The following is a 25,431-nucleotide window of genomic DNA, read 5'->3' as shown; positions in this document are numbered from 1 at the left end:
CTATTTAAATACAACACTGTTTGAGAAACTACTAGTTGAAAACTCTATAGCCACCAAATGTTTTAATCTGATGATCCAAAGTGACAATAACAGCCACTGTACTTGATTACAAAAAACTATAGTTCTGGTTGATTAAAACTGCTATAGTTTTGGTCATAAAACTAAGAAATTAGTTAGTGGATGTATTTGGAGATTCAGTCAACCTGTCAAGGTGAGAGGTGTTAATTTCCAACATCTAAATTATTAGGAATGACTGGTGGCGCAAGAGAAAAGCTGATGTTCCATAACCAGAAGATTGTGGGATTGAATCTTGGTCCCGGTGAATATTTATTTTGTCTGACCATGATACTGACATATGATACTGACATCTTCTGCCGTATAATTCTGTATTCCTTGCCTTAACTGCGTCATCTTGTATGAATTGCTCAGTGGTGTAAATGCACTTGAACTGCACGCCTTTAGCGCTCCAAACTCAATGCACATGACCTGCACTTATGCCTTTTGCGCTCCAAGTTCAATGCACTTTTGCGTTCTACTCAATTGAAGGTTTTCAGCCTTTATTTTAAAAAGTAAAAATTATAATGACCATATTCTTTTACCATCTGATAGAGCTCATAGAGACCTTTAAAATGATACAGTACTGTATATAAATCTCACAAAAGCCCTTTGTGCTCCAAGCCCTCGTTATGGTCACATGGACATTCACACTCTGATGAACATTGTAAGATAAATCAATAGGGGGGAAAAATACGGATAGAATTTACAAATGAACAAATCATTTTATTCATACAAACACATACAAAATATTACTAAATAGGGGATTTTTCTTTATCAAGACAAAAAACAAATACACATCGTTTCGCAAAAGCAATATTAAAAGAAACAAACAAACAAACAAACAATAAGGTCATCTGTATTCACCACACTGCTCCTCTGCTCTAACTGAGGTTATAGATACTGTATTTGTCTGCAAGAGGAGGAACAGCTATCCTGAGAATCACCCTTTTAAATTGCCTATTTTGTAACATAGTCTGAAATCACACATACTATTTAGGATGCCAAATTACTTTTTAGTATGTCCAAAAGTTTAGTAGCTACTAAATAGTACATGAGATACACACTAAATTCAGAAGCCCTGTCCGAAATCACATATTAACATATCATTTAGTGTGCCACATGACTTTTAGTGTGTCTGAAGTGAAGCCCTACTGCTCAGTAGATACTAAACAGTAGGCTGAAAATAGCCTACTGTGTAGTATGTAGTATGTTAGTATGTGATTTCGGACCCAACCCCAGACAGAGACCATCATTCAACACAGAGAAAGTTTATGTGCAAGATCCATTTACAAAAATGGCCTCTGTCACAGCACATAGATGTTTCTCACACAGCCTTGCATGCAGGAACAAACCTATTTACACTCTGTTGGGAACCAACCTCTGAGTATCTCAGTTAGGGCTGGGCGATGAAATATCACAATATCTTTACCCGAATACCTCAAGATCAATATAGTGATGATGTTTAAATTATTTAGATTTTTTTTAATGCTTTCAATCTAGAGAGAGCAATCTAGATCTTTTCAGACAGTTTATGAAAATATAAATAGGGCGTAAGTGATTAAAACCAGGAAAAGGCAACGCTTAAGTCATATCACAATATTATGATATCCAAAATCCCAGAGGATTTCTAGTCTCAGGTCACAATATCAATATAATATCAATTTATTGCCCAGCCCTAATCACAGCCTATCACTGCATACTGTAGTAGTGTCATTTTCACAAACATCATAACATAGAATGTTTCTCATTTCAGATCTCCCACAGGAGTGGAGTCCTTCCCTTCTGAGTTGTAGTTGAGAGAGGATCGTTTTGCGATGCCGTAGTAGGAGATGGCTGATGAGGTGGAGGTGGAGGTGGAGGGGATGCGGGGTAGGGTGGACGTGGACATGGGGAGCACTTGAGTCTGTCTGTCTGAACCACCGAAAGCCGGGGAGGAGGACCTGGCCTTGCTTTGCAAGCTGCCGCTGCTGCTACTCTGCAGTGGGGAGTTCGACGTCTTGGGGCCGCGAGGAAGAGAAGAGGCGGAACAACTGGAGAGCGGCGAACTCCTTATCCCGTATCCAAGGATGCCGGTGCTCATCATGAATTCCCGGGAGCCGTAAGCTGGGGGAGTCGGTCCACGAGAACCCACGGGACGGATGCCGTCTGGCGGCAGGCTGCGCCTAATAGGGATGTCATAAACACCTGCATGATCCGAGCCGTAGATAGCCTGCGACCTGGCTTGCATACGCAGCATCCTCTCCCTCTCCTCTAGTTCCCTCCTCTCCTGGATGGACGCCATGATGTTTTTTGTCAAAGTGTCATACCGAGCAGCAGGAGACTTCTGAGGAGTCAGGCCCTGTGGACCGAGTTCTCGGGAGGTCAAGCTCTGCGTCTGGATATTTCGCAATGTTAGACCCGGTGGGGTGTGGGCTCGTGAGGTTATGCCCTGCGGTGAAAAATCCCTGGGAATCAACCCTTGAAAAGACGGAGAATGGTCCCTCTGGATGAGACCCTGAAAAGAGGGTGAGTTGTCTCTAGAGGCGAGGCCCTGCAGAGAGGGTGAAGGGTCTCTGGGTTGAGGAGACTGTCTGCTGACCCCCATAAACACTGGACTATAGGCATGCGGGGATGATCGCTGCATTACAGTCCCATCTGGGCCCAGGGTCATGAAGTGGGTGTGGTAGGCCACTGAAGGTACCCCCCTCTGTGCCAGGAGATGAGGGTCTCCAGGGTTAATGAGGCTGTCATAGGACACGCTGTTGCTGCGGTTGGCCAGCACATTGGATGAAGGGAACATGCTTGGCATGGGAGTGCACACTAGACCCTCAGAATGCATAGTCGGCAACTGGGACTTGTTGCCATGGTGATAGCCATGTTTTAGTGAGAGGGAGCGTGAATTGAGGGTGAGAGAATTTACATGTAGTGGGCTGGAGATAGGGTTGGCCTGGAAAGGTTGCTGCACTAGCAGGTTGTCGTACTGGTTGACTCTCCCAGGGCTGTGTTTGGGTTCAGTGGTGAGGGCAGCACCTCTACTGTTCCCTTGTTGGTCTGATGTCTTCGCCAGCTGTACAAAACACAAGCATTACATAATAGTCAGATGCCAACAGAACAATCCCAAAATCTGATCACAAGAATCACATTAGATGCCAGATTTTTGGGTCCGATGCCAATCCTGATTTTGGAGAGTCCGACCAATATTTTGAACAATATTTTGTACAAAAAACTAAAGTTCAAAATGTTGATATCAATTTTAAAAACTTTCTATCTTAAAAGCAAGCAAATACATAAACACAAATAACTTTAAAACATTTAAATTAAGGTACAGTATATTAAGCTTCAGTATATGAAAATAACATTTAACTTCAATTACAGTATACAATAAATAAGAAAACTAGGTAGCACTTTACAATAATGACCCGTTATAAAGCATTTATAAACGTTTATAAGTAGTTTGTAGACTATTAACAAATCATTAACAACCTGTTTGTTGACATTTGTAAATGATTACTAAACCTTTATAACTACAGTTACAAATCATTTGTAAAGTATTAGTAAGTAGTGAACTATTCATGAATAAGCCATTTATATACATCTGTAAAAGATTATTAAATCATTTGTAACGACCCATTCTAAAGCATTTATAAACGTTTATAAGCAGTTTGTAGACTATTAACAAATCATTAACAACCTGTTTATTGACATTCGTAAATGATTACTAAAACCTTTATAACTACGGTTACAAATCATCTATAAAGGTATTAGTAACTATTCATGAATAAGCCATGTATAATACATCTGTAAATGATTATTAAATCATTTGTAACTGATGTTACATAATATATACAAGCTATTGGTAGCTTGTTCATGTTTAACATATGCTTTGTTAAACATTCCTAAAGTATCTATAAATCCTTAGTACATGTTATTATGTGCCCTATAGTAAAGTGAAGACAGTTCATCATTTACAACTGTCTGTTAATGTGTTTGTTCATGTTTAACATGCTTTGTAAAACATTCCTAAAATATCTATAAATCCTTTGTACATGTTATTATGTGCCCTACAGTAAAGTGAAGACAGTTCATCATTTATGACTGTCTGTTAATGTGGACTTTCTCCTTACCTGTTGCAAACTACCTGGCTTTCATGAATGCAGACACCAAACAATTACTAGAATTATCATTCATGTTAAGCAAATGATGCGTAAGACATTCGTAAAGAGTATGTAAACCATTTGCAGACGTTATCATGAGCCTGAGCCTAGTTGCTTCTTTTGGGCTTGTTTTCATAGACCTGTCCGCTTGTTTCTTTTGCAAAATCTGGCAACACACTGATTACCTGCATTACACCTGCAGTAGCCTACTAGGGAGGAAGTGAACAGTGATGCAGTTGCAGACTGGACAGAAATATGTCTAATTCATGTTTTATGTGTTTTAACTGTCTTGTTGCAGGTGATCGAGGTAACATAAAATGGCTAATCTTACACACATGAAGTAGCATTATGACTAGGGGGTATTTTGATGGTGGCTGTTTGTATCCACAATGTTTGTTTTGATGTGTAGGCTAGTAATGTCCTCCATGCTTAGCAGTTTAGCTTAGCAGCTAAAGCTAACTTGCACTGGGAGGTGGTGACTGCAGAGGCTCCAAGCTGCTACTCTGTGATTCTGTTGTGATTAATTTCTTTGTTTAAATGTCAGTGTGTGTGCTGTGGCCAAGAGTTGCTACATTTTATATCTTAATAAATTGTTATATACTTGTATACTATATAACGTTACTTTTGCCACTTTTTGATGTCACATGTTTTACTAATCACTGTTAAACATGAAATAATAATGCATAGTCTTCACTTTACAACAAGGCCCATGATAACGTTAGCAAATGGTCAACACACTCTTTACGAATGTCTTACGAATCATATATTAAACATGAAAGATAATTCTAGTAATTGTTTGGAATCTGCATTCATGAAAGCCAGGTAGTTTGCAACAGGTAAGGAGAAAGTCACATTAACAGACAGTTGTAAATGATGAACTGTCTTCACTTTACTATAGGGCACATAATAACATGTACTAAGGATTTATAGATATTTTACTCTACTCAGAGTCATAAGTTTACAAAATGTACTAAAGTACAGTGAACGTCTGTGCGGTTTGTCTTCATCACTGAAAATAACGTACATGTAAACTGATATAAAACTGCTGTCATGTGCAGTTGGGGTGAAGAAACACAACCATTTCACTCCTAATAATACTTATTTGATTTGACATCCTGACTTGCTGCTGTAGCTGAGGCTTGAACCTGTTACCTGCGGCTCACTAGTCAGTGACTCTATCCATTCACCTACAGCTGTTTCCTTGGAATCTGTGGTTCTGAAACGTTTTGTTGTCAACCCCCCAAATTGACATGTATTTGGGCAGTGGACCCCAATGTGAAAAGATGTAGTGTCAGGGCCCCCCATGAAAAAGATTTATATTTATGCTGTAACACATTTTTTTAAAGTTATTTGTCTTGTTTGTTGTTCAAGTCAAAGCACCAGGAAGGCTGTACTTGTCAGCCATCTGTTAGCTCAATGGGTTGAGACGCAGTTTACATGATCCAGAGGCCATGAGTTCAAATCCCATTGATGTCTTTCCTATGATTCTTTCCTTTGCAGACTGGCTTCCAGAAGATCAACTGAAAACTACCAGGAAGGCTGTACTTGTCAGCCATCTGTTAGCTCAATGGGTTGAGACGCAGCATTCATGATCCAGAGGCCATGAGTTCAAATCACATTGATGTCTTTCCTATGATTCTTTCCTTGAGTGGGTTCGATTCCCACTCCGAGTCATGTGTCCCCGGTAACTTGGGGCAACGGATAAATTGACTGATATCCTTCGTGATGCTTCCCTTTGCAGAATAACTTCTAGAAAAACAAGTTAAAACCACCAGGAAACGTGTAACTCTCAGCCAACAGCATAGCTCAACTGGTAGAGCGTCTGTCCAAGAAACCCCATTCAACCTTTAAAATGTTCATCTTACTGTGGACATGTTTGCCTGAAAGGGAATCTTTGAAATGTTTAATAGTTTTAGAATTGTACTCCTTTAAAAGTTCACAGATTTTAAGCGCCCCATTCATTGTCGATGCGGCAATGGACATTTAAAGGCAGGCTTACAACTACATACTTACGCCTAGTAACCTCATTCATACTTTAAAATGTTCGTCTTACTCTGGACATGTTTGCCTGAAAAAGAATCTTTGAAATGTTGCATAGTTTTAGAATTGTACTCCTTTAAAAGTTCAGAGATTTAGAATGGAGGCGGATGGAAGGTTAGGGTTAGGCTATAGGGACCTAAAAAAAACACGTTCACCTAGAAACTCCATTCACAGTTCAAAAATTCCACCTTACTGTGGACATGCATGCTTGAGATTTTTTCTTTTGAAATCATTTGTAGTTTTTGAGATATTTAACTTTAAGCGCCCCATTCATTGTCGATGCGGCAATGGACATTTAAAGGCAGGCTTACAACTACATACTTACGCCTAGTAACCTCATTCATACTTTAAAATGTTCATCTTACTCTGGACATGTTTGCCTGAAAAGGAATCTTTGAAATGTTGCATAGTTTTAGAATTGTACTCCTTTAAAAGTTCAGAGATTTAGAATGGAGGCGGATGGAAGGTTAGGGTTAGGGTATAGGGACCTCAAAAAAACACGTTCACCTAGAAACTCCATTCACAGTTCAAAAATTCCACCTTACTGTGGACATGCATGCTTGAGATTTTTTCTTTTGAAATCATTTGTAGTTTTGGAGATATTTAACTTTAAGCGCCCCATTCATTGTCGATGCGGCAATGGACATTTAAAGGCAGGCTTACAACTACATACTTACGCCTAGTAACCTCATTCATACTTTAAAATGTTCGTCTTACTCTGGACATGTTTGCCTGAAAAAGAATCTTTGAAATGTTGCATAGTTTTAGAATTGTACTCCTTTAAAAGTTCAGAGATTTAGAATGGAGGCGGATGGAAGGTTAGGGTTAGGCTATAGGGACCTCAAAAAAACACGTTCACCTAGAAACTCCATTCACAGTTCAAAAATTCCACCTTACTGTGGACATGCATGCTTGAGATTTTTTCTTTTGAAATCATTTGTAGTTTTGGAGATATTTAACTTTAAGCGCCCCATTCATTGTCGATGCGGCAATGGACATTTAAAGGCAGGCTTACAACTACATACTTACGCCTAGTAACCTCATTCATACTTTAAATGTTCGTCTTACTCTGGACATGTTTGCCTGAAAAGGAATCTTTGAAATGTTGCATAGTTTTAGAATTGTACTCCTTTAAAAGTTCAGAGATTTAGAATGGAGGCGGATGGAAGGTTAGGGTTAGGCTATAGGGACCTCAAAAAAACACGTTCACCTAGAAACTCCATTCACAGTTCAAAAATTCCATCTTACTGTGGACATGCATGCTTGAGATTTTTTCTTTTGAAATCATTTGTAGTTTTGGAGATATTTAACTTTAAGCGCCCCATTCATTGTCGATGCGGCAATGGACATTTAAAGGCAGGCTTACAACTACATACTTACGCCTAGTAACCTCATTCATACTTTAAAATGTTCGTCTTACTCTGGACATGTTTGCCTGAAAAGGAATCTTTGAAATGTTGCATAGTTTTAGAATTGTACTCCTTTAAAAGTTCAGAGATTTAGAATGGAGGCGGATGGAAGGTTAGGGTTAGGCTATAGGGACCTCAAAAAAACACGTTCACCTAGAAACTCCATTCACAGTTCAAAAATTCCACCTTACTGTGGACATGCATGCTTGAGATTTTTTCTTTTGAAATCATTTGTAGTTTTGGAGATATTTAACTTTAAGCGCCCCATTCATTGTCGATGCGGCAATGGACATTTAAAGGCAGGCTTACAACTACATACTTACGCCTAGTAACCTCATTCATACTTTAAAATGTTCGTCTTACTCTGGACATGTTTGCCTGAAAAGGAATCTTTGAAATGTTGCATAGTTTTAGAATTGTACTCCTTTAAAAGTTCAGAGATTTAGAATGGAGGCGGATGAAAGGTTAGGGTTAGGCTATAGGGACCTCAAAAAAACACGTTCACCTAGAAACTCCATTCACAGTTCAAAAATTCCACCTTACTGTGGACATGCATGCTTGAGATTTTTTCTTTTGAAATCATTTGTAGTTTTGGAGATATTTAACTTTAAGCGCCCCATTCATTGTCGATGCGGCAATGGACATTTAAAGGCAGGCTTACAACTACATACTTACGCCTAGTAACCTCATTCATACTTTAAAATGTTCGTCTTACTCTGGACATGTTTGCCTGAAAAGGAATCTTTGAAATGTTGCATAGTTTTAGAATTGTACTCCTTTAAAAGTTCCACCAGGAAACCTGTAACTCTCAGCCAACAGCATAGCTAAACTGGTAGAGCGTCTGTCCGAAGAGACCGAATTGGCCAGATTCGGTTTCAGTTACTAAGGTGGTGACTGGATTTGAACCAGGACACTCCTACAAGTTATTCTACGGATATCAGTCAATTTATCCGTTGCCCCAAGTACATACTTACGCCTAGTAACCTCATTCATACTTTAAAATGTTCATCTTACTCTGGACATGTTTGCCTGAAAAGGAATCTTTGAAATGTTGCATAGTTTTAGAATTGTACTCCTTTAAAAGTTCCACCAGGAAACCTGGTTTCATTCATTGTCGATGCGGCAATGGACATTTAAAGGCAGGCTTACAACTACATACTTACGCCTAGTAACCTCATTCATACTTTAAAATGTTCATCTTACTCTGGACATGTTTGCCTGAAAAGGAATCTTTGAAATGTTGCATATTTTTAGAATTGTACTCCTTTAAAAGTTCAGAGTTTTTGAATGTTGGCGGATGGAAGGTTTTGGGACCTCAAAAAAACACTTTCACCTAGAAACTCCATTCACAGTTCAAAAATTCCCCCTTCTGTGGACATGCATCCTTGAGATGTTTTACTTTGAAATGATTTGTAGTTTTTGAAATATTTAACTTTAAGCGCCTAATGCATTGTCAATGGCAATGGATATTTAAAGGGAAAAGGGTACAAAGTTTTCAAGGCTAAGTTAACAGAATAAGTCAGAACCTCTGTGGTGCAGTGGTTTAGATACAGGACCTGCAACCAGAAGGTTACCGGTTCAAATCCAACCAGGACAGGTCTCCAACAAATACCTGACTCTTGCACCTTTATCTGATCTTTCACTGAACAGCGTGTAAGACACCATAGAAAGTATGTACCATGATGGAGCAGTGGTTAAGATTCAGGCCTTACACACTGAAGGTCCTGAGTTCAAATCTCGCAAGGACATCTTTCTAACTTTTACCTGGGGCTTTTACCTTTATATAATCTTTCAGACAAATTCCACGCAAGTCAACAGAACATGTAAGGACCTCTGTGGTGCAGTGGTTTAGATACAGGACTTGCAACCAGAAGATTCCTGGTTCAAATCCAACTGGCACACTTTTTTTTCTTTCCCAAGACTCAAGACCCAAAAGAGTCTTGAGTCGAACCGATTACTCCCGCGGAGACATTACATTTCTCTTTTGGGCCATGAGTCCCAAGACTCAAGGCCCAAAAGAGAAATTTGATGTCTCCGCGGGAGTAATTGGTTCGACTCAAGACCCAAAAGAAGGTGAACTGACTGTAATGATTCAAAATGTCATATATAGAATAGAAACCCCATTCAAACTTTAAAATGTTCATCTTACTGTGAACATGTTTGCCTGAAAGGGAATCTTTGAAATGTTTAATAGTTTTAGAATTGTACTCCTTTAAAAGTTCAGAGATTTAGAATGGAGGTCGATGGACGAATTTGGGACCTCAAAAAAACACTTTCACCTAGAAACTCCATTCACAGTTCAAAAATTCCACCTTACTGTGGACATGCATGCTTGAGATTTTTTCTTTTGAAATCATTTGTAGTTTTGGAGATATTTAACTTTAAGCGCCCCATTCATTGTCGATGCGGCAATGGACATTTAAAGGCAGGCTTACAACTACATACTTACGCCTAGTAACCTCATTCATACTTTAAAATGTTCGTCTTACTCTGGACATGTTTCCCTGAAAAGGAATCTTTGAAATGTTGCATAGTTTTAGAATTGTACTCCTTTAAAAGTTCAGAGATTTAGAATGGAGGCGGATGGAAGGTTAGGGTTAGGCTATAGGGACCTCAAAAAAACACGTTCACCTAGAAACTCCATTCACAGTTCAAAAATTCCACCTTACTGTGGACATGCATGCTTGAGATTTTTTCTTTTGAAATCATTTGTAGTTTTGGAGATATTTAACTTTAAGCGCCCCATTCATTGTCGATGCGGCAATGGACATTTAAAGGCAGGCTTACAACTACATACTTACGCCTAGTAACCTCATTCATACTTTAAAATGTTCGTCTTACTCTGGACATGTTTGCCTGAAAAAGAATCTTTGAAATGTTGCATAGTTTTAGAATTGTACTCCTTTAAAAGTTCAGAGATTTAGAATGGAGGCGGATGGAAGGTTAGGGTTAGGCTATAGGGACCTCAAAAAAACACGTTCACCTAGAAACTCCATTCACAGTTCAAAAATTCCACCTTACTGTGGACATGCATGCTTGAGATTTTTTCTTTTGAAATCATTTGTAGTTTTGGAGATATTTAACTTTAAGCGCCCCATTCATTGTCGATGCGGCAATGGACATTTAAAGGCAGGCTTACAACTACATACTTACGCCTAGTAACCTCATTCATACTTTAAAATGTTCGTCTTACTCTGGACATGTTTGCCTGAAATGGAATCTTTGAAATGTTGCATAGTTTTAGAATTGTACTCCTTTAAAAGTTCAGAGATTTAGAATGGAGGCGGATGGAAGGTTAGGGTTAGGCTATAGGGACCTCAAAAAAACACGTTCACCTAGAAACTCCATTCACAGTTCAAAAATTCCACCTTACTGTGGACATGCATGCTTGAGATTTTTTCTTTTGAAATCATTTGTAGTTTTGGAGATATTTAACTTTAAGCGCCCCATTCATTGTCGATGCGGCAATGGACATTTAAAGGCAGGCTTACAACTACATACTTACGCCTAGTAACCTCATTCATACTTTAAAATGTTCGTCTTACTCTGGACATGTTTGCCTGAAAAGGAATCTTTGAAATGTTGCATAGTTTTAGAATTGTACTCCTTTAAAAGTTCAGAGATTTAGAATGGAGGCGGATGGAAGGTTAGGGTTAGGCTATAGGGACCTCAAAAAAACACGTTCACCTAGAAACTCCATTCACAGTTCAAAAATTCCACCTTACTGTGGACATGCATGCTTGAGATTTTTTCTTTTGAAATCATTTGTAGTTTTGGAGATATTTAACTTTAAGCGCCCCATTCATTGTCGATGCGGCAATGGACATTTAAAGGCAGGCTTACAACTACATACTTACGCCTAGTAACCTCATTCATACTTTAAAATGTTCGTCTTACTCTGGACATGTTTGCCTGAAAAGGAATCTTTGAAATGTTGCATAGTTTTAGAATTGTACTCCTTTAAAAGTTCAGAGATTTAGAATGGAGGCGGATGGAAGGTTAGGGTTAGGCTATAGGGACCTCAAAAAAACACGTTCACCTAGAAACTCCATTCACAGTTCAAAAATTCCACCTTACTGTGGACATGCATGCTTGAGATTTTTTCTTTTGAAATCATTTGTAGTTTTGGAGATATTTAACTTTAAGCGCCCCATTCATTGTCGATGCGGCAATGGACATTTAAAGGCAGGCTTACAACTACATACTTACGCCTAGTAACCTCATTCATACTTTAAAATGTTCGTCTTACTCTGGACATGTTTGCCTGAAAAGGAATCTTTGAAATGTTGCATAGTTTTAGAATTGTACTCCTTTAAAAGTTCCACCAGGAAACCTGTAACTCTCAGCCAACAGCATAGCTAAACTGGTAGAGCGTCTGTCCGAAGAGACCGAATTGGCCAGATTCGGTTTCAGTTACTAAGGTGGTGACTGGATTTGAACCAGGACACTCCTACAAGTTATTCTACGGATATCAGTCAATTTATCCGTTGCCCCAAGTACATACTAACGCCTAGTAACCTCATTCATACTTTAAAATGTTCATCTTACTCTGGACATGTTTGCCTGAAAAGGAATCTTTGAAATGTTGCATAGTTTTAGAATTGTACTCCTTTAAAAGTTCCACCAGGAAACCTGGTTTCATTCATTGTCGATGCGGCAATGGACATTTAAAGGCAGGCTTACAACTACATACTTACGCCTAGTAACCTCATTCATACTTTAAAATGTTCATCTTACTCTGGACATGTTTGCCTGAAAAGGAATCTTTGAAATGTTGCATATTTTTAGAATTGTACTCCTTTAAAAGTTCAGAGTTTTTGAATGTTGGCGGATGGAAGGTTTTGGGACCCCAAAAAAACACTTTCACCTAGAAACTCCATTCACAGTTCAAAAATTCCCCCTTCTGTGGACATGCATCCTTGAGATGTTTTACTTTGAAATGATTTGTAGTTTTTGAAATATTTAACTTTAAGCGCCTAATGCATTGTCAATGGCAATGGATATTTAAAGGGAAAAGGGTACAAAGTTTTCAAGGCTAAGTTAACAGAATAAGTCAGAACCTCTGTGGTGCAGTGGTTTAGATACAGGACCTGCAACCAGAAGGTTACCGGTTCAAATCCAACCAGGACAGGTCTCCAACAAATACCTGACTCTTGCACCTTTATCTGATCTTTCACTGAACAGCGTGTAAGACACCATAGAAAGTATGTACCATGATGGAGCAGTGGTTAAGATTCAGGCCTTACACACTGAAGGTCCTGAGTTCAAATCTCCCAAGGACATCTTTCTAACTTTTACCTGGGGCTTTTACCTTTATATAATCTTTCAGACAAATTCCACGCAAGTCAACAGAACATGTAAGGACCTCTGTGGTGCAGTGGTTTAGATACAGGACTTGCAACCAGAAGATTCCTGGTTCAAATCCAACTGGCACACTTTTTTTTCTTTCCCAAGACTCAAGACCCAAAAGAGTCTTGAGTCGAACCAATTACTCCCGCGGAGACATCAAATTTCTCTTTTGGGCCATGAGTCCCAAGACTCAAGGAAGGAAAGGAATCTTTGAAATGTTGCATAGTTTTAGAATTGTACTCCTTTAAAAGTTCAGAGATTTAGAATGGAGGCGGATGGAAGGTTAGGGTTAGGCTATAGGGACCTCAAAAAAACACGTTCACCTAGAAACTCCATTCACAGTTCAAAAATTCCACCTTACTGTGGACATGCATGCTTGAGATTTTTTCTTTTGAAATCATTTGTAGTTTTGGAGATATTTAACTTTAAGCGCCCCATTCATTGTCGATGCGGCAATGGACATTTAAAGGCAGGCTTACAACTACATACTTACGCCTAGTAACCTCATTCATACTTTAAAATGTTCGTCTTACTCTGGACATGTTTGCCTGAAAAAGAATCTTTGAAATGTTGCATAGTTTTAGAATTGTACTCCTTTAAAAGTTCAGAGATTTAGAATGGAGGCGGATGGAAGGTTAGGGTTAGGCTATAGGGACCTCAAAAAAACACTTTCACCTAGAAACTCCATTCACAGTTCAAAAATTCCACCTTACTGTGGACATGCATGCTTGAGATTTTTTCTTTTGAAATCATTTGTAGTTTTGGAGATATTTAACTTTAAGCGCCCCATTCATTGTCGATGCGGCAATGGACATTTAAAGGCAGGCTTACAACTACATACTTACGCCTAGTAACCTCATTCATACTTTAAAATGTTCGTCTTACTCTGGACATGTTTCCCTGAAAAGGAATCTTTGAAATGTTGCATAGTTTTAGAATTGTACTCCTTTAAAAGTTCAGAGATTTAGAATGGAGGCGGATGGAAGGTTAGGGTTAGGCTATAGGGACCTCAAAAAAACACGTTCACCTAGAAACTCCATTCACAGTTCAAAAATTCCACCTTACTGTGGACATGCATGCTTGAGATTTTTTCTTTTGAAATCATTTGTAGTTTTGGAGATATTTAACTTTAAGCGCCCCATTCATTGTCGATGCGGCAATGGACATTTAAAGGCAGGCTTACAACTACATACTTACGCCTAGTAACCTCATTCATACTTTAAAATGTTCGTCTTACTCTGGACATGTTTGCCTGAAAAAGAATCTTTGAAATGTTGCATAGTTTTAGAATTGTACTCCTTTAAAAGTTCAGAGATTTAGAATGGAGGCGGATGGAAGGTTAGGGTTAGGCTATAGGGACCTCAAAAAAACACGTTCACCTAGAAACTCCATTCACAGTTCAAAAATTCCACCTTACTGTGGACATGCATGCTTGAGATTTTTTCTTTTGAAATCATTTGTAGTTTTGGAGATATTTAACTTTAAGCGCCCCATTCATTGTCGATGCGGCAATGGACATTTAAAGGCAGGCTTACAACTACATACTTACGCCTAGTAACCTCATTCATACTTTAAAATGTTCGTCTTACTCTGGACATGTTTGCCTGAAAAGGAATCTTTGAAATGTTGCATAGTTTTAGAATTGTACTCCTTTAAAAGTTCAGAGATTTAGAATGGAGGCGGATGGAAGGTTAGGGTTAGGCTATAGGGACCTCAAAAAAACACGTTCACCTAGAAACTCCATTCACAGTTCAAAAATTCCACCTTACTGTGGACATGCATGCTTGAGATTTTTTCTTTTGAAATCATTTGTAGTTTTGGAGATATTTAACTTTAAGCGCCCCATTCATTGTCGATGCGGCAATGGACATTTAAAGGCAGGCTTACAACTACATACTTACGCCTAGTAACCTCATTCATACTTTAAAATGTTCGTCTTACTCTGGACATGTTTGCCTGAAAAGGAATCTTTGAAATGTTGCATAGTTTTAGAATTGTACTCCTTTAAAAGTTCAGAGATTTAGAATGGAGGCGGATGGAAGGTTAGGGTTAGGCTATAGGGACCTCAAAAAAACACGTTCACCTAGAAACTCCATTCACAGTTCAAAAATTCCACCTTACTGTGGACATGCATGCTTGAGATTTTTTCTTTTGAAATCATTTGTAGTTTTGGAGATATTTAACTTTAAGCGCCCCATTCATTGTCGATGCGGCAATGGACATTTAAAGGCAGGCTTACAACTACATACTTACGCCTAGTAACCTCATTCATACTTTAAAATGTTCGTCTTACTCTGGACATGTTTGCCTGAAAAAGAATCTTTGAAATGTTGCATAGTTTTAGAATTGTACTCCTTTAAAAGTTCAGAGATTTAGAATGGAGGCGGATGGAAGGTTAGGGTTAGGCTATAGGGACCTCAAAAAAACACGTTCACCTAGAAACTCCATTCACAGTTCAAAAATTCCACCTTACTGTGGACATGCATGCTTGAGATTTTTTCTTTTGAAATCATTTGTAGTTTTGGAGATATTTAACTTTAAGCGCCCCATTCATTGTCGATGCGGCAATGGACATTTAAAGGCAGGCTTACAACTACATACTTACGCCTAGTAACCTCATTCATACTTTAAAATGTTCGTCTTACTCTGGACATGTTTGCCTGAAAAGGAATCTTTGAAATGTTGCATAGTTTTAGAATTGTACTCCTTTAAAAGTTCAGAGATTTAGAATGGAGGCGGATGGAAGGTTAGGGTTAGGCTATAGGGACCTCAAAAAAACACGTTCACCTAGAAACTCCATTCACAGTTCAAAAATTCCACCTTACTGTGGACATGCATGCTTGAGATTTTTTCTTTTGAAATCATTTGTAGTTTTGGAGATATTTAACTTTAAGCGCCCCATTCATTGTCGATGCGGCAATGGACATTTAAAGGCAGGCTTACAACTACATACTTACGCCTAGTAACCTCATTCATACTTTAAAATGTTCGTCTTACTCTGGACATGTTTGCCTGAAAAGGAATCTTTGAAATGTTGCATAGTTTTAGAATTGTACTCCTTTAAAAGTTCAGAGATTTAGAATGGAGGCGGATGGAAGGTTAGGGTTAGGCTATAGGGACCTCAAAAAAACACGTTCACCTAGAAACTCCATTCACAGTTAAAAAATTCCACCTTACTGTGGACATGCATGCTTGAGATTTTTTCTTTTGAAATCATTTGTAGTTTTGGAGATATTTAACTTTAAGCGCCCCATTCATTGTCGATGCGGCAATGGACATTTAAAGGCAGGCTTACAACTACATACTTACGCCTAGTAACCTCATTCATACTTTAAAATGTTCGTCTTACTCTGGACATGTTTGCCTGAAAAGGAATCTTTGAAATGTTGCATAGTTTTAGAATTGTACTCCTTTAAAAGTTCAGAGATTTAGAATGGAGGCGGATGGAAGGTTAGGGTTAGGCTATAGGGACCTCAAAAAAACACGTTCACCTAGAAACTCCATTCACAGTTCAAAAATTCCACCTTACTGTGGACATGCATGCTTGAGATTTTTTCTTTTGAAATCATTTGTAGTTTTGGAGATATTTAACTTTAAGCGCCCCATTCATTGTCGATGCGGCAATGGACATTTAAAGGCAGGCTTACAACTACATACTTACGCCTAGTAACCTCATTCATACTTTAAAATGTTCGTCTTACTCTGGACATGTTTGCCTGAAAAGGAATCTTTGAAATGTTGCATAGTTTTAGAATTGTACTCCTTTAAAAGTTCAGAGATTTAGAATGGAGGCGGATGGAAGGTTAGGGTTAGGCTATAGGGACCTCAAAAAAACACGTTCACCTAGAAACTCCATTCACAGTTCAAAAATTCCACCTTACTGTGGACATGCATGCTTGAGATTTTTTCTTTTGAAATCATTTGTAGTTTTGGAGATATTTAACTTTAAGCGCCCCATTCATTGTCGATGCGGCAATGGACATTTAAAGGCAGGCTTACAACTACATACTTACGCCTAGTAACCTCATTCATACTTTAAAATGTTCGTCTTACTCTGGACATGTTTGCCTGAAAAGGAATCTTTGAAATGTTGCATAGTTTTAGAATTGTACTCCTTTAAAAGTTCAGAGATTTAGAATGGAGGCGGATGGAAGGTTAGGGTTAGGCTATAGGGACCTCAAAAAAACACGTTCACCTAGAAACTCCATTCACAGTTCAAAAATTCCACCTTACTGTGGACATGCATGCTTGAGATTTTTTCTTTTGAAATCATTTGTAGTTTTGGAGATATTTAACTTTAAGCGCCCCATTCATTGTCGATGCGGCAATGGACATTTAAAGGCAGGCTTACAACTACATACTTACGCCTAGTAACCTCATTCATACTTTAAAATGTTCGTCTTACTCTGGACATGTTTGCCTGAAAAGGAATCTTTGAAATGTTGCATAGTTTTAGAATTGTACTCCTTTAAAAGTTCCACCAGGAAACCTGTAACTCTCAGCCAACAGCATAGCTAAACTGGTAGAGCGTCTGTCCGAAGAGACCGAATTGGCCAGATTCGGTTTCAGTTACTAAGGTGGTGACTGGATTTGAACCAGGACACTCCTACAAGTTATTCTACGGATATCAGTCAATTTATCCGTTGCCCCAAGTACATACTAACGCCTAGTAACCTCATTCATACTTTAAAATGTTCATCTTACTCTGGACATGTTTGCCTGAAAAGGAATCTTTGAAATGTTGCATAGTTTTAGAATTGTACTCCTTTAAAAGTTCCACCAGGAAACCTGGTTTCATTCATTGTCGATGCGGCAATGGACATTTAAAGGCAGGCTTACAACTACATACTTACGCCTAGTAACCTCATTCATACTTTAAAATGTTCATCTTACTCTGGACATGTTTGCCTGAAAAGGAATCTTTGAAATGTTGCATATTTTTAGAATTGTACTCCTTTAAAAGTTCAGAGTTTTTGAATGTTGGCGGATGGAAGGTTTTGGGACCTCAAAAAAACACTTTCACCTAGAAACTCCATTCACAGTTCAAAAATTCCCCCTTCTGTGGACATGCATCCTTGAGATGTTTTACTTTGAAATGATTTGTAGTTTTTGAAATATTTAACTTTAAGCGCCTAATGCATTGTCAATGGCAATGGATATTTAAAGGGAAAAGGGTACAAAGTTTTCAAGGCTAAGTTAACAGAATAAGTCAGAACCTCTGTGGTGCAGTGGTTTAGATACAGGACCTGCAACCAGAAGGTTACCGGTTCAAATCCAACCAGGACAGGTCTCCAACAAATACCTGACTCTTGCACCTTTATCTGATCTTTCACTGAACAGCGTGTAAGACACCATAGAAAGTATGTACCATGATGGAGCAGTGGTTAAGATTCAGGCCTTACACACTGAAGGTCCTGAGTTCAAATCTCGCAAGGACATCTTTCTAACTTTTACCTGGGGCTTTTACCTTTATATAATCTTTCAGACAAATTCCACGCAAGTCAACAAACATGTAAGGACCTCTGTGGTGCAGTGGTTTAGATACAGGACTTGCAACCAGAAGATTCCTGGTTCAAATCCAACTGGCATACTTTTTTTTCTTTCCCAAGACTCAAGACCCAAAAGAGTCTTGAGTCGAACCAATTACTCCCGCGGAGACATCAAAATTCTCTTTTGGGCCATGAGTCCCAAGACTCAAGGCCCAAAAGAGAAATTTGATGTCTCCGCGGGAGTAATTGGTTCGACTCAAGACCCAAAAGAAGGTGAACTGACTGTAATGATTCAAAATGTCATATATAGAATAGAAACCCCATTCAAACTTTAAAATGTGCATCTTACTGTGAACATGTTTGCCTGAAAGGGAATCTTTGAAATGTTTAATAGTTTTAGAATTGTACTCCTTTAAAAGTTCAGAGATTTAGAATGGAGGTCGATGGACGAATTTGGGACCTCAAAAAAACACTTTCACCTAGAAACTCCATTCACAGTTCAAAAATTCCACCTTACTGTGGACATGCATGCTTGAGATTTTTTCTTTTGAAATCATTTGTAGTTTTGGAGATATTTAACTTTAAGCGCCCCATTCATTGTCGATGCGGCAATGGACATTTAAAGGCAGGCTTACAACTACATACTTACGCCTAGTAACCTCATTCATACTTTAAAATGTTCGTCTTACTCTGGACATGTTTGCCTGAAAAGGAATCTTTGAAATGTTGCATAGTTTTAGAATTGTACTCCTTTAAAAGTTCCACCAGGAAACCTGTAACTCTCAGCCAACAGCATAGCTAAACTGGTAGAGCGTCTGTCCGAAGAGACCGAATTGGCCAGATTCGGTTTCAGTTACTAAGGTGGTGACTGGATTTGAACCAGGACACTCCTACAAGTTATTCTACGGATATCAGTCAATTTATCCGTTGCCCCAAGTACATACTAACGCCTAGTAACCTCATTCATACTTTAAAATGTTCATCTTACTCTGGACATGTTTGCCTGAAAAGGAATCTTTGAAATGTTGCATAGTTTTAGAATTGTACTCCTTTAAAAGTTCCACCAGGAAACCTGGTTTCATTCATTGTCGATGCGGCAATGGACATTTAAAGGCAGGCTTACAACTACATACTTACGCCTAGTAACCTCATTCATACTTTAAAATGTTCATCTTACTCTGGACATGTTTGCCTGAAAAGGAATCTTTGAAATGTTGCATATTTTTAGAATTGTACTCCTTTAAAAGTTCAGAGTTTTTGAATGTTGGCGGATGGAAGGTTTTGGGACCTCAAAAAAACACTTTCACCTAGAAACTCCATTCACAGTTCAAAAATTCCCCCTTCTGTGGACATGCATCCTTGAGATGTTTTACTTTGAAATGATTTGTAGTTTTTGAAATATTTAACTTTAAGCGCCTAATGCATTGTCAATGGCAATGGATATTTAAAGGGAAAAGGGTACAACGTTTTCAAGGCTAAGTTAACAGAATAAGTCAGAACCTCTGTGGTGCAGTGGTTTAGATACAGGACCTGCAACCAGAAGGTTACCGGTTCAAATCCAACCAGGTCAGGTCTCCAACAAATACCTGACTCTTGCACCTTTATCTGATCTTTCACTGAACAGCGTGTAAGACACCATAGAAAGTATGTACCATGATGGAGCAGTGGTTAAGATTCAGGCCTTACACACTGAAGGTCCTGAGTTCAAATCTCGCAAGGACATCTTTCTAACTTTTACCTGGGGCTTTTACCTTTATATAATCTTTCAGACAAATTCCATGCAAGTCAACAGAACATGTAAGGACCTCTGTGGTGTAGTGGTTTAGATACAGGACTTGCAACCAGAAGATTCCTGGTTCAAATCCAACAGGCACACTTTTTTTTCTTTCCCAAGACTCAAGACCCAAAAGAGTCTTGAGTCGAACCAATTACTCCCGCGGAGACATCAAATTTCTCTTTTGGGCCATGAGTCCCAAGACTCAAGGCCCAAAAGAGAAATTTGATGTCTCCGCGGGAGTAATTGGTTCGACTCAAGACCCAAAAGAAGGTGAACTGACTGTAATGATTCAAAATGTCATATATAGAAAAGTTCAGAGATTTAGAATGGAGGTTGATGGACGAATTTGGGACCTCAAAAAAACACTTTCACCTAGAAACTCCATTCACAGTTCAAAAATTCCACCTTACTGTGGACATGCATGCTTGAGATTTTTTCTTTTGAAATCATTTGTAGTTTTGGAGATATTTAACTTTAAGCGCCCCATTCATTGTCGATGCAGCAATGGACATTTAAAGGCAGGCTTACAACTACATACTTACGCCTAGTAACCTCATTCATACTTTAAAATGTTCATCTTACTCTGGACATGTTTGCCTGAAAAGGAATCTTTGAAATGTTGCATAGTTTTAGAATTGTACTCCTTTAAAAGTTCAGAGATTTAGAGTGGAGGCGGATGGAAGGTTTTGGGACCTCAAAAAAACACTTTCACCTAGAAACTCCATTCACAGTTCAAAAATTCCCCCTTACTGTGGACATGCATCCTTGAGATGTTTTACTTTGAAATGATTTGTAGTTTTTGAAATATTTAACTTTAAGCGCCTAATGCATTGTCAATGGCAATGGATATTTAAAGGGAAAAGGGTACAAAGTTTTCAAGGCTAAGTTAACAGAACAAGTCAGAACCTCTGTGGTGCAGTGGTTTAGATACAGGACCTGCAACCAGAAGGTTACCGGTTCAAATCCAACTAGGACAGGTTTCCAAAAAATACCTGACTCTTGCACCTTTATCTGATCTTTCACTGAACAGCGTGTAAGACACCATAGAAAGTATGTACCATGATGAAGCAGTGGTTAAGATTCAGGCCTTACACACTGAAGGTCCTGAGTTCAAATCTCGCAAGGACATCTTTCTAACTTTTACCTGGGGCTTTTACCTTTATATAATCTTTCAGACAAATTCCATGCAAGTCAACAGAACATGTAAGGACCTCTGTGGTGCAGTGGTTTAGATACAGGACTTGCAACCAGAAGATTCCTGGTTCAAATCCAACTGGCACACTTTTTTTTCTTTCCCAAGACTCAAGACCCAAAAGAGTCTTGAGTCGAACCAATTACTCCCGCGGAGACATCAAATTTCTCTTTTGGGCCATGAGTCCCAAGACTCAAGGCCCAAAAGAGAAATTTGATGTCTCCGCGGGAGTAATTGGTTCGACTCAAGACCCAAAAGAAGGTGAACTGACTGTAATGATTAAAAATGTCATATATAGAAAAGTTCAGAGATTTAGAATGGAGGTTGATGGACGAATTTGGGACCTCAAAAAAACACTTTCACCTAGAAACTCCATTCACAGTTCAAAAATTCCACCTTACTGTGGACATGCATGCTTGAGATTTTTTCTTTTGAAATCATTTGTAGTTTTGGAGATATTTAACTTTAAGCGCCCCATTCATTGTCGATGCGGCAATGGACATTTAAAGGCAGGCTTACAACTACATACTTACGCCTAGTAACCTCATTCATACTTTAAAATGTTCATCTTACTCTGGACATGTTTGCCTGAAAAGGAATCTTTGAAATGTTGCATAGTTTTAGAATTGTACTCCTTTAAAAGTTCAGAGATTTAGAATGGAGGCGGATGGAAGGTTAGGGTATAGGGACCTCAAAAAAACACGTTCACCTAGAAACTCCATTCACAGTTCAAAAATTCCACCTTACTGTGGACATGCATGCTTGAGATTTTTTCTTTTGAAATCATTTGTAGTTTTGGAGATATTTAACTTTAAGCGCCCCATTCATTGTCGATGCGGCAATGGACATTTAAAGGCAGGCTTACAACTACATACTTACGCCTAGTAACCTCATTCATACTTTAAAATGTTCATCTTACTCTGGACATGTTTGCCTGAAAAGGAATCTTTGAAATGTTGCATAGTTTTAGAATTGTACTCCTTTAAAAGTTCAGAGATTTAGAATGGAGGCGGATGGAAGGTTTTGGGACCTCAAAAAAACACTTTCACCTAGAAACTCCATTCACAGTTCAAAAATTCCCCCTTACTGTGGACATGCATCCTTGAGATGTTTTACTTTGAAATGATTTGTAGTTTTTGAAATATTTAACTTTAAGCGCCTAATGCATTGTCAATGGCAATGGATATTTAAAGGGAAAAGGGTACAAAGTTTTCAAGGCTAAGTTAACAGAACAAGTCAGAACCTCTGTGGTGCAGTGGTTTAGATACAGGACCTGGAACCAGAAGGTTACCGGTTCAAATCCAACCAGGACAGGTTTCCAACAAATACCTGACTCTTGCACCTTTATCTGATCTTTCACTTTCAACTCATGGCCTCTGGATCATGAATACTGCGTCTCAACCCATTGAGCTAACAGATGGCTGACAAGTACAGCCTTCCTGGTGCTTTGACTTGAACAACAAACAAGACAAATAACTTTTAAAAAATGTGTTACAGCATAAATATAAATCTTTTTCATGGGGGGCCCTGACACTACATCTTTTCACATTGGGGTCCACTGCCCAAATACATGTCAATTTGGGGGGTTGACAACAAAATGTTTCAGAACCACAGATTCCAAGGAAACAGTTGTAGGTGAATAGATAGAGTCACTGACTAGTGAGCCGCAGGTAACAGGTTCAAGCCTCAGCTACAGCAGTAAGTCAGGATGTCAAATCAAATAAGTATTATTAGGAGTGAAATGGTTGTGTTTCTTCACCCCAACTGCACATGACAGCAGTTTTATATCAGTTTACATGTACGTTATTTTCAGTGATGAAGACAAACCGCACAGACGTTCACTGTACTTTAGTACATTTTGTAAACTTATGACTCTGAGTAGAGTAAAATATCTATAAATCCTTAGTACATGTTATTATGTGCCCTATAGTAAAGTGAAGACAGTTCATCATTTACAACTGTCTGTTAATGTGACTTTCTCCTTACCTGTTGCAAACTACCTGGCTTTCATGAATGCAGATGCCAAACAATTACTAGAATTATCTTTCATGTTTAATATATGATTCGTAAGACATTCGTAAAGAGTGTGTTGACCATTTGCTAACGTTATCATGGGCCTTGTTGTAAAGTGAAGACTATGCATTATTATTTCATGTTTAACAGTGATTAGTAAAACATGTGACATCAAAAAGTGGCAAAAGTAACGTTATATAGTATACAAGTATACAACAATTTATTAAGAAAATGTAGCAACTCTTGGCCACAGCACACACACTGACATTTAAACAAAGAAATTAATCACAACAGAATCACAGAGTAGCAGCTTGGAGCCTCTGCAGTCACCTCCCAGTGCAAGTTAGCTTTAGCTGCTAAGCTAAACTGCTAAGCATGGAGGACATTACTAGCCTACACATCAAAACAAACATTGTGGATACAAACAGCCACCATCAAAATACCCCCTAGTCATAATGCTACTTCATGTGTGTAAGATTAGCCATTTTATGTTACCTCGATCACCTGCAACAAGACAGTTAAAACACATAAAACATGAATTAGACATATTTCTGTCCAGTCTGCAACTGCATCACTGTTCACTTCCTCCCTAGTAGGCTACTGCAGGTGTAATGCAGGTAATCAGTGTGTTATATTTTGCAAAAGAAACAAGCGGACAGGTCTATGAAAACAAGCCCAAAAGAAGCAACTAGGCTCAGGCTCATGATAACGTCTGCAAATGGTTTACATACTCTTTACGAATGTCTTACGCATCATTTGCTTAACATGAATGATAATTCTAGTAATTGTTTGGTGTCTGCATTCATGAAAGCCAGGTAGTTTGCAACAGGTAAGGAGAAAGTCCACATTAACAGACAGTCATAAATGATTAACTGTCTTCACTTTACTGTAGGGCACATAATAACATGTACAAAGGATTTATAGATATTTTAGGAATGTTTTACAAAGCATGTTAAACATGAACAAACACATTAACAGACAGTTGTAAATGATGAACTGTCTTCACTTTACTATAGGGCACATAATAACATGTACTAAGGATTTATAGATACTTTAGGAATGTTTAACAAAGCATATGTTAAACATGAACAAGCTACCAATAGCTTGTATATATTATGTAACATCAGTTACAAATGATTTAATAATCATTTACAGATGTATTATACATGGCTTATTCATGAATAGTTACTAATACCTTTATAGATGATTTGTAACCGTAGTTATAAAGGTTTTAGTAATCATTTACGAATGTCAATAAACAGGTTGTTAATGATTTGTTAATAGTCTACAAACTGCTTATAAACGTTTATAAATGCTTTAGAATGGGTCGTTACAAATTATTTAATAATCTTTTACAGATGTATATAAATGGCTTATTCATGAATAGTTCACTACTTACTAATACTTTACAAATGATTTGTAACTGTAGTTATAAAGGTTTTAGTAATCATTTACGAATGTCAACAAACAGGTTGTTAATGATTTGTTAATAGTCTACAAACTACTTATAAACGTTTATAAATGCTTTATAACGGCTCATTATTGTAAAGTGCTACCGAAAACTAATACATAAATACACACATAAACCCAACTTTGTTTTATTTAACCATTTAACCAGCCCTATTAAAATATTCAATAATCATCTACAATCTCACACGCTTGTTTACAAAAATGGTGGTTGGTTAAAAAGAAAATGTAAAAAATCTGGACAAATCGACTGCATAATTGCAGATACCAATGTCATAAAAAAAAGTCAAATAATGGCTGACATATCGACCAAACCAATATATCAGTCAGACTCTAGCCACAATATAAGTACAAATTAGTAAAAAAACGATTGACACCTGTTCTGGAGGAATGGGGGATGATCCTCTGGATATTGCCTCAAGGACAGGTCGGAGCTGTGGCACAGTCGGAATAGACACAGGTATGATGGTTTTGGTATGGTGTCCCAAATCTGAAAAAGAAGTCA

The 25,431-nt window shown here is 38.2% G+C and overlaps 1 protein-coding gene across 1 annotated transcript in view; it reads right to left on the bottom strand.

Annotated features, from left to right (window-relative positions):
- Positions 1-924: 924 nt before the first annotated feature.
- The window catches only part of zdhhc8a (zDHHC palmitoyltransferase 8a), a 41,596-nt gene continuing 17,089 nt past the window's right edge, over positions 925-25,431 (bottom strand). Inside the window, exons 9-10 of the mRNA XM_084046519.1 lie at positions 25,304-25,416; positions 925-3,103 (exon numbers count right to left, since the gene is read on the bottom strand). Coding sequence (XP_083902645.1) covers positions 1,802-3,103; positions 25,304-25,416 — 1,415 coding nt within the window. The 3' untranslated portion in view covers positions 925-1,801. The remainder of the gene's footprint in view (positions 3,104-25,303; positions 25,417-25,431) is intronic.

The sequence above is a fragment of the Gymnoscopelus microlampas genome (assembly GCF_963454915.1).
Source record: "Gymnoscopelus microlampas genome assembly, chromosome: 21".
NCBI lineage: Eukaryota > Metazoa > Chordata > Actinopteri > Myctophiformes > Myctophidae > Gymnoscopelus > Gymnoscopelus microlampas.
The sequence above is the reverse complement of the archived record's forward strand: the minus strand, read 5'-3'. Positions and strand labels throughout refer to the sequence as shown.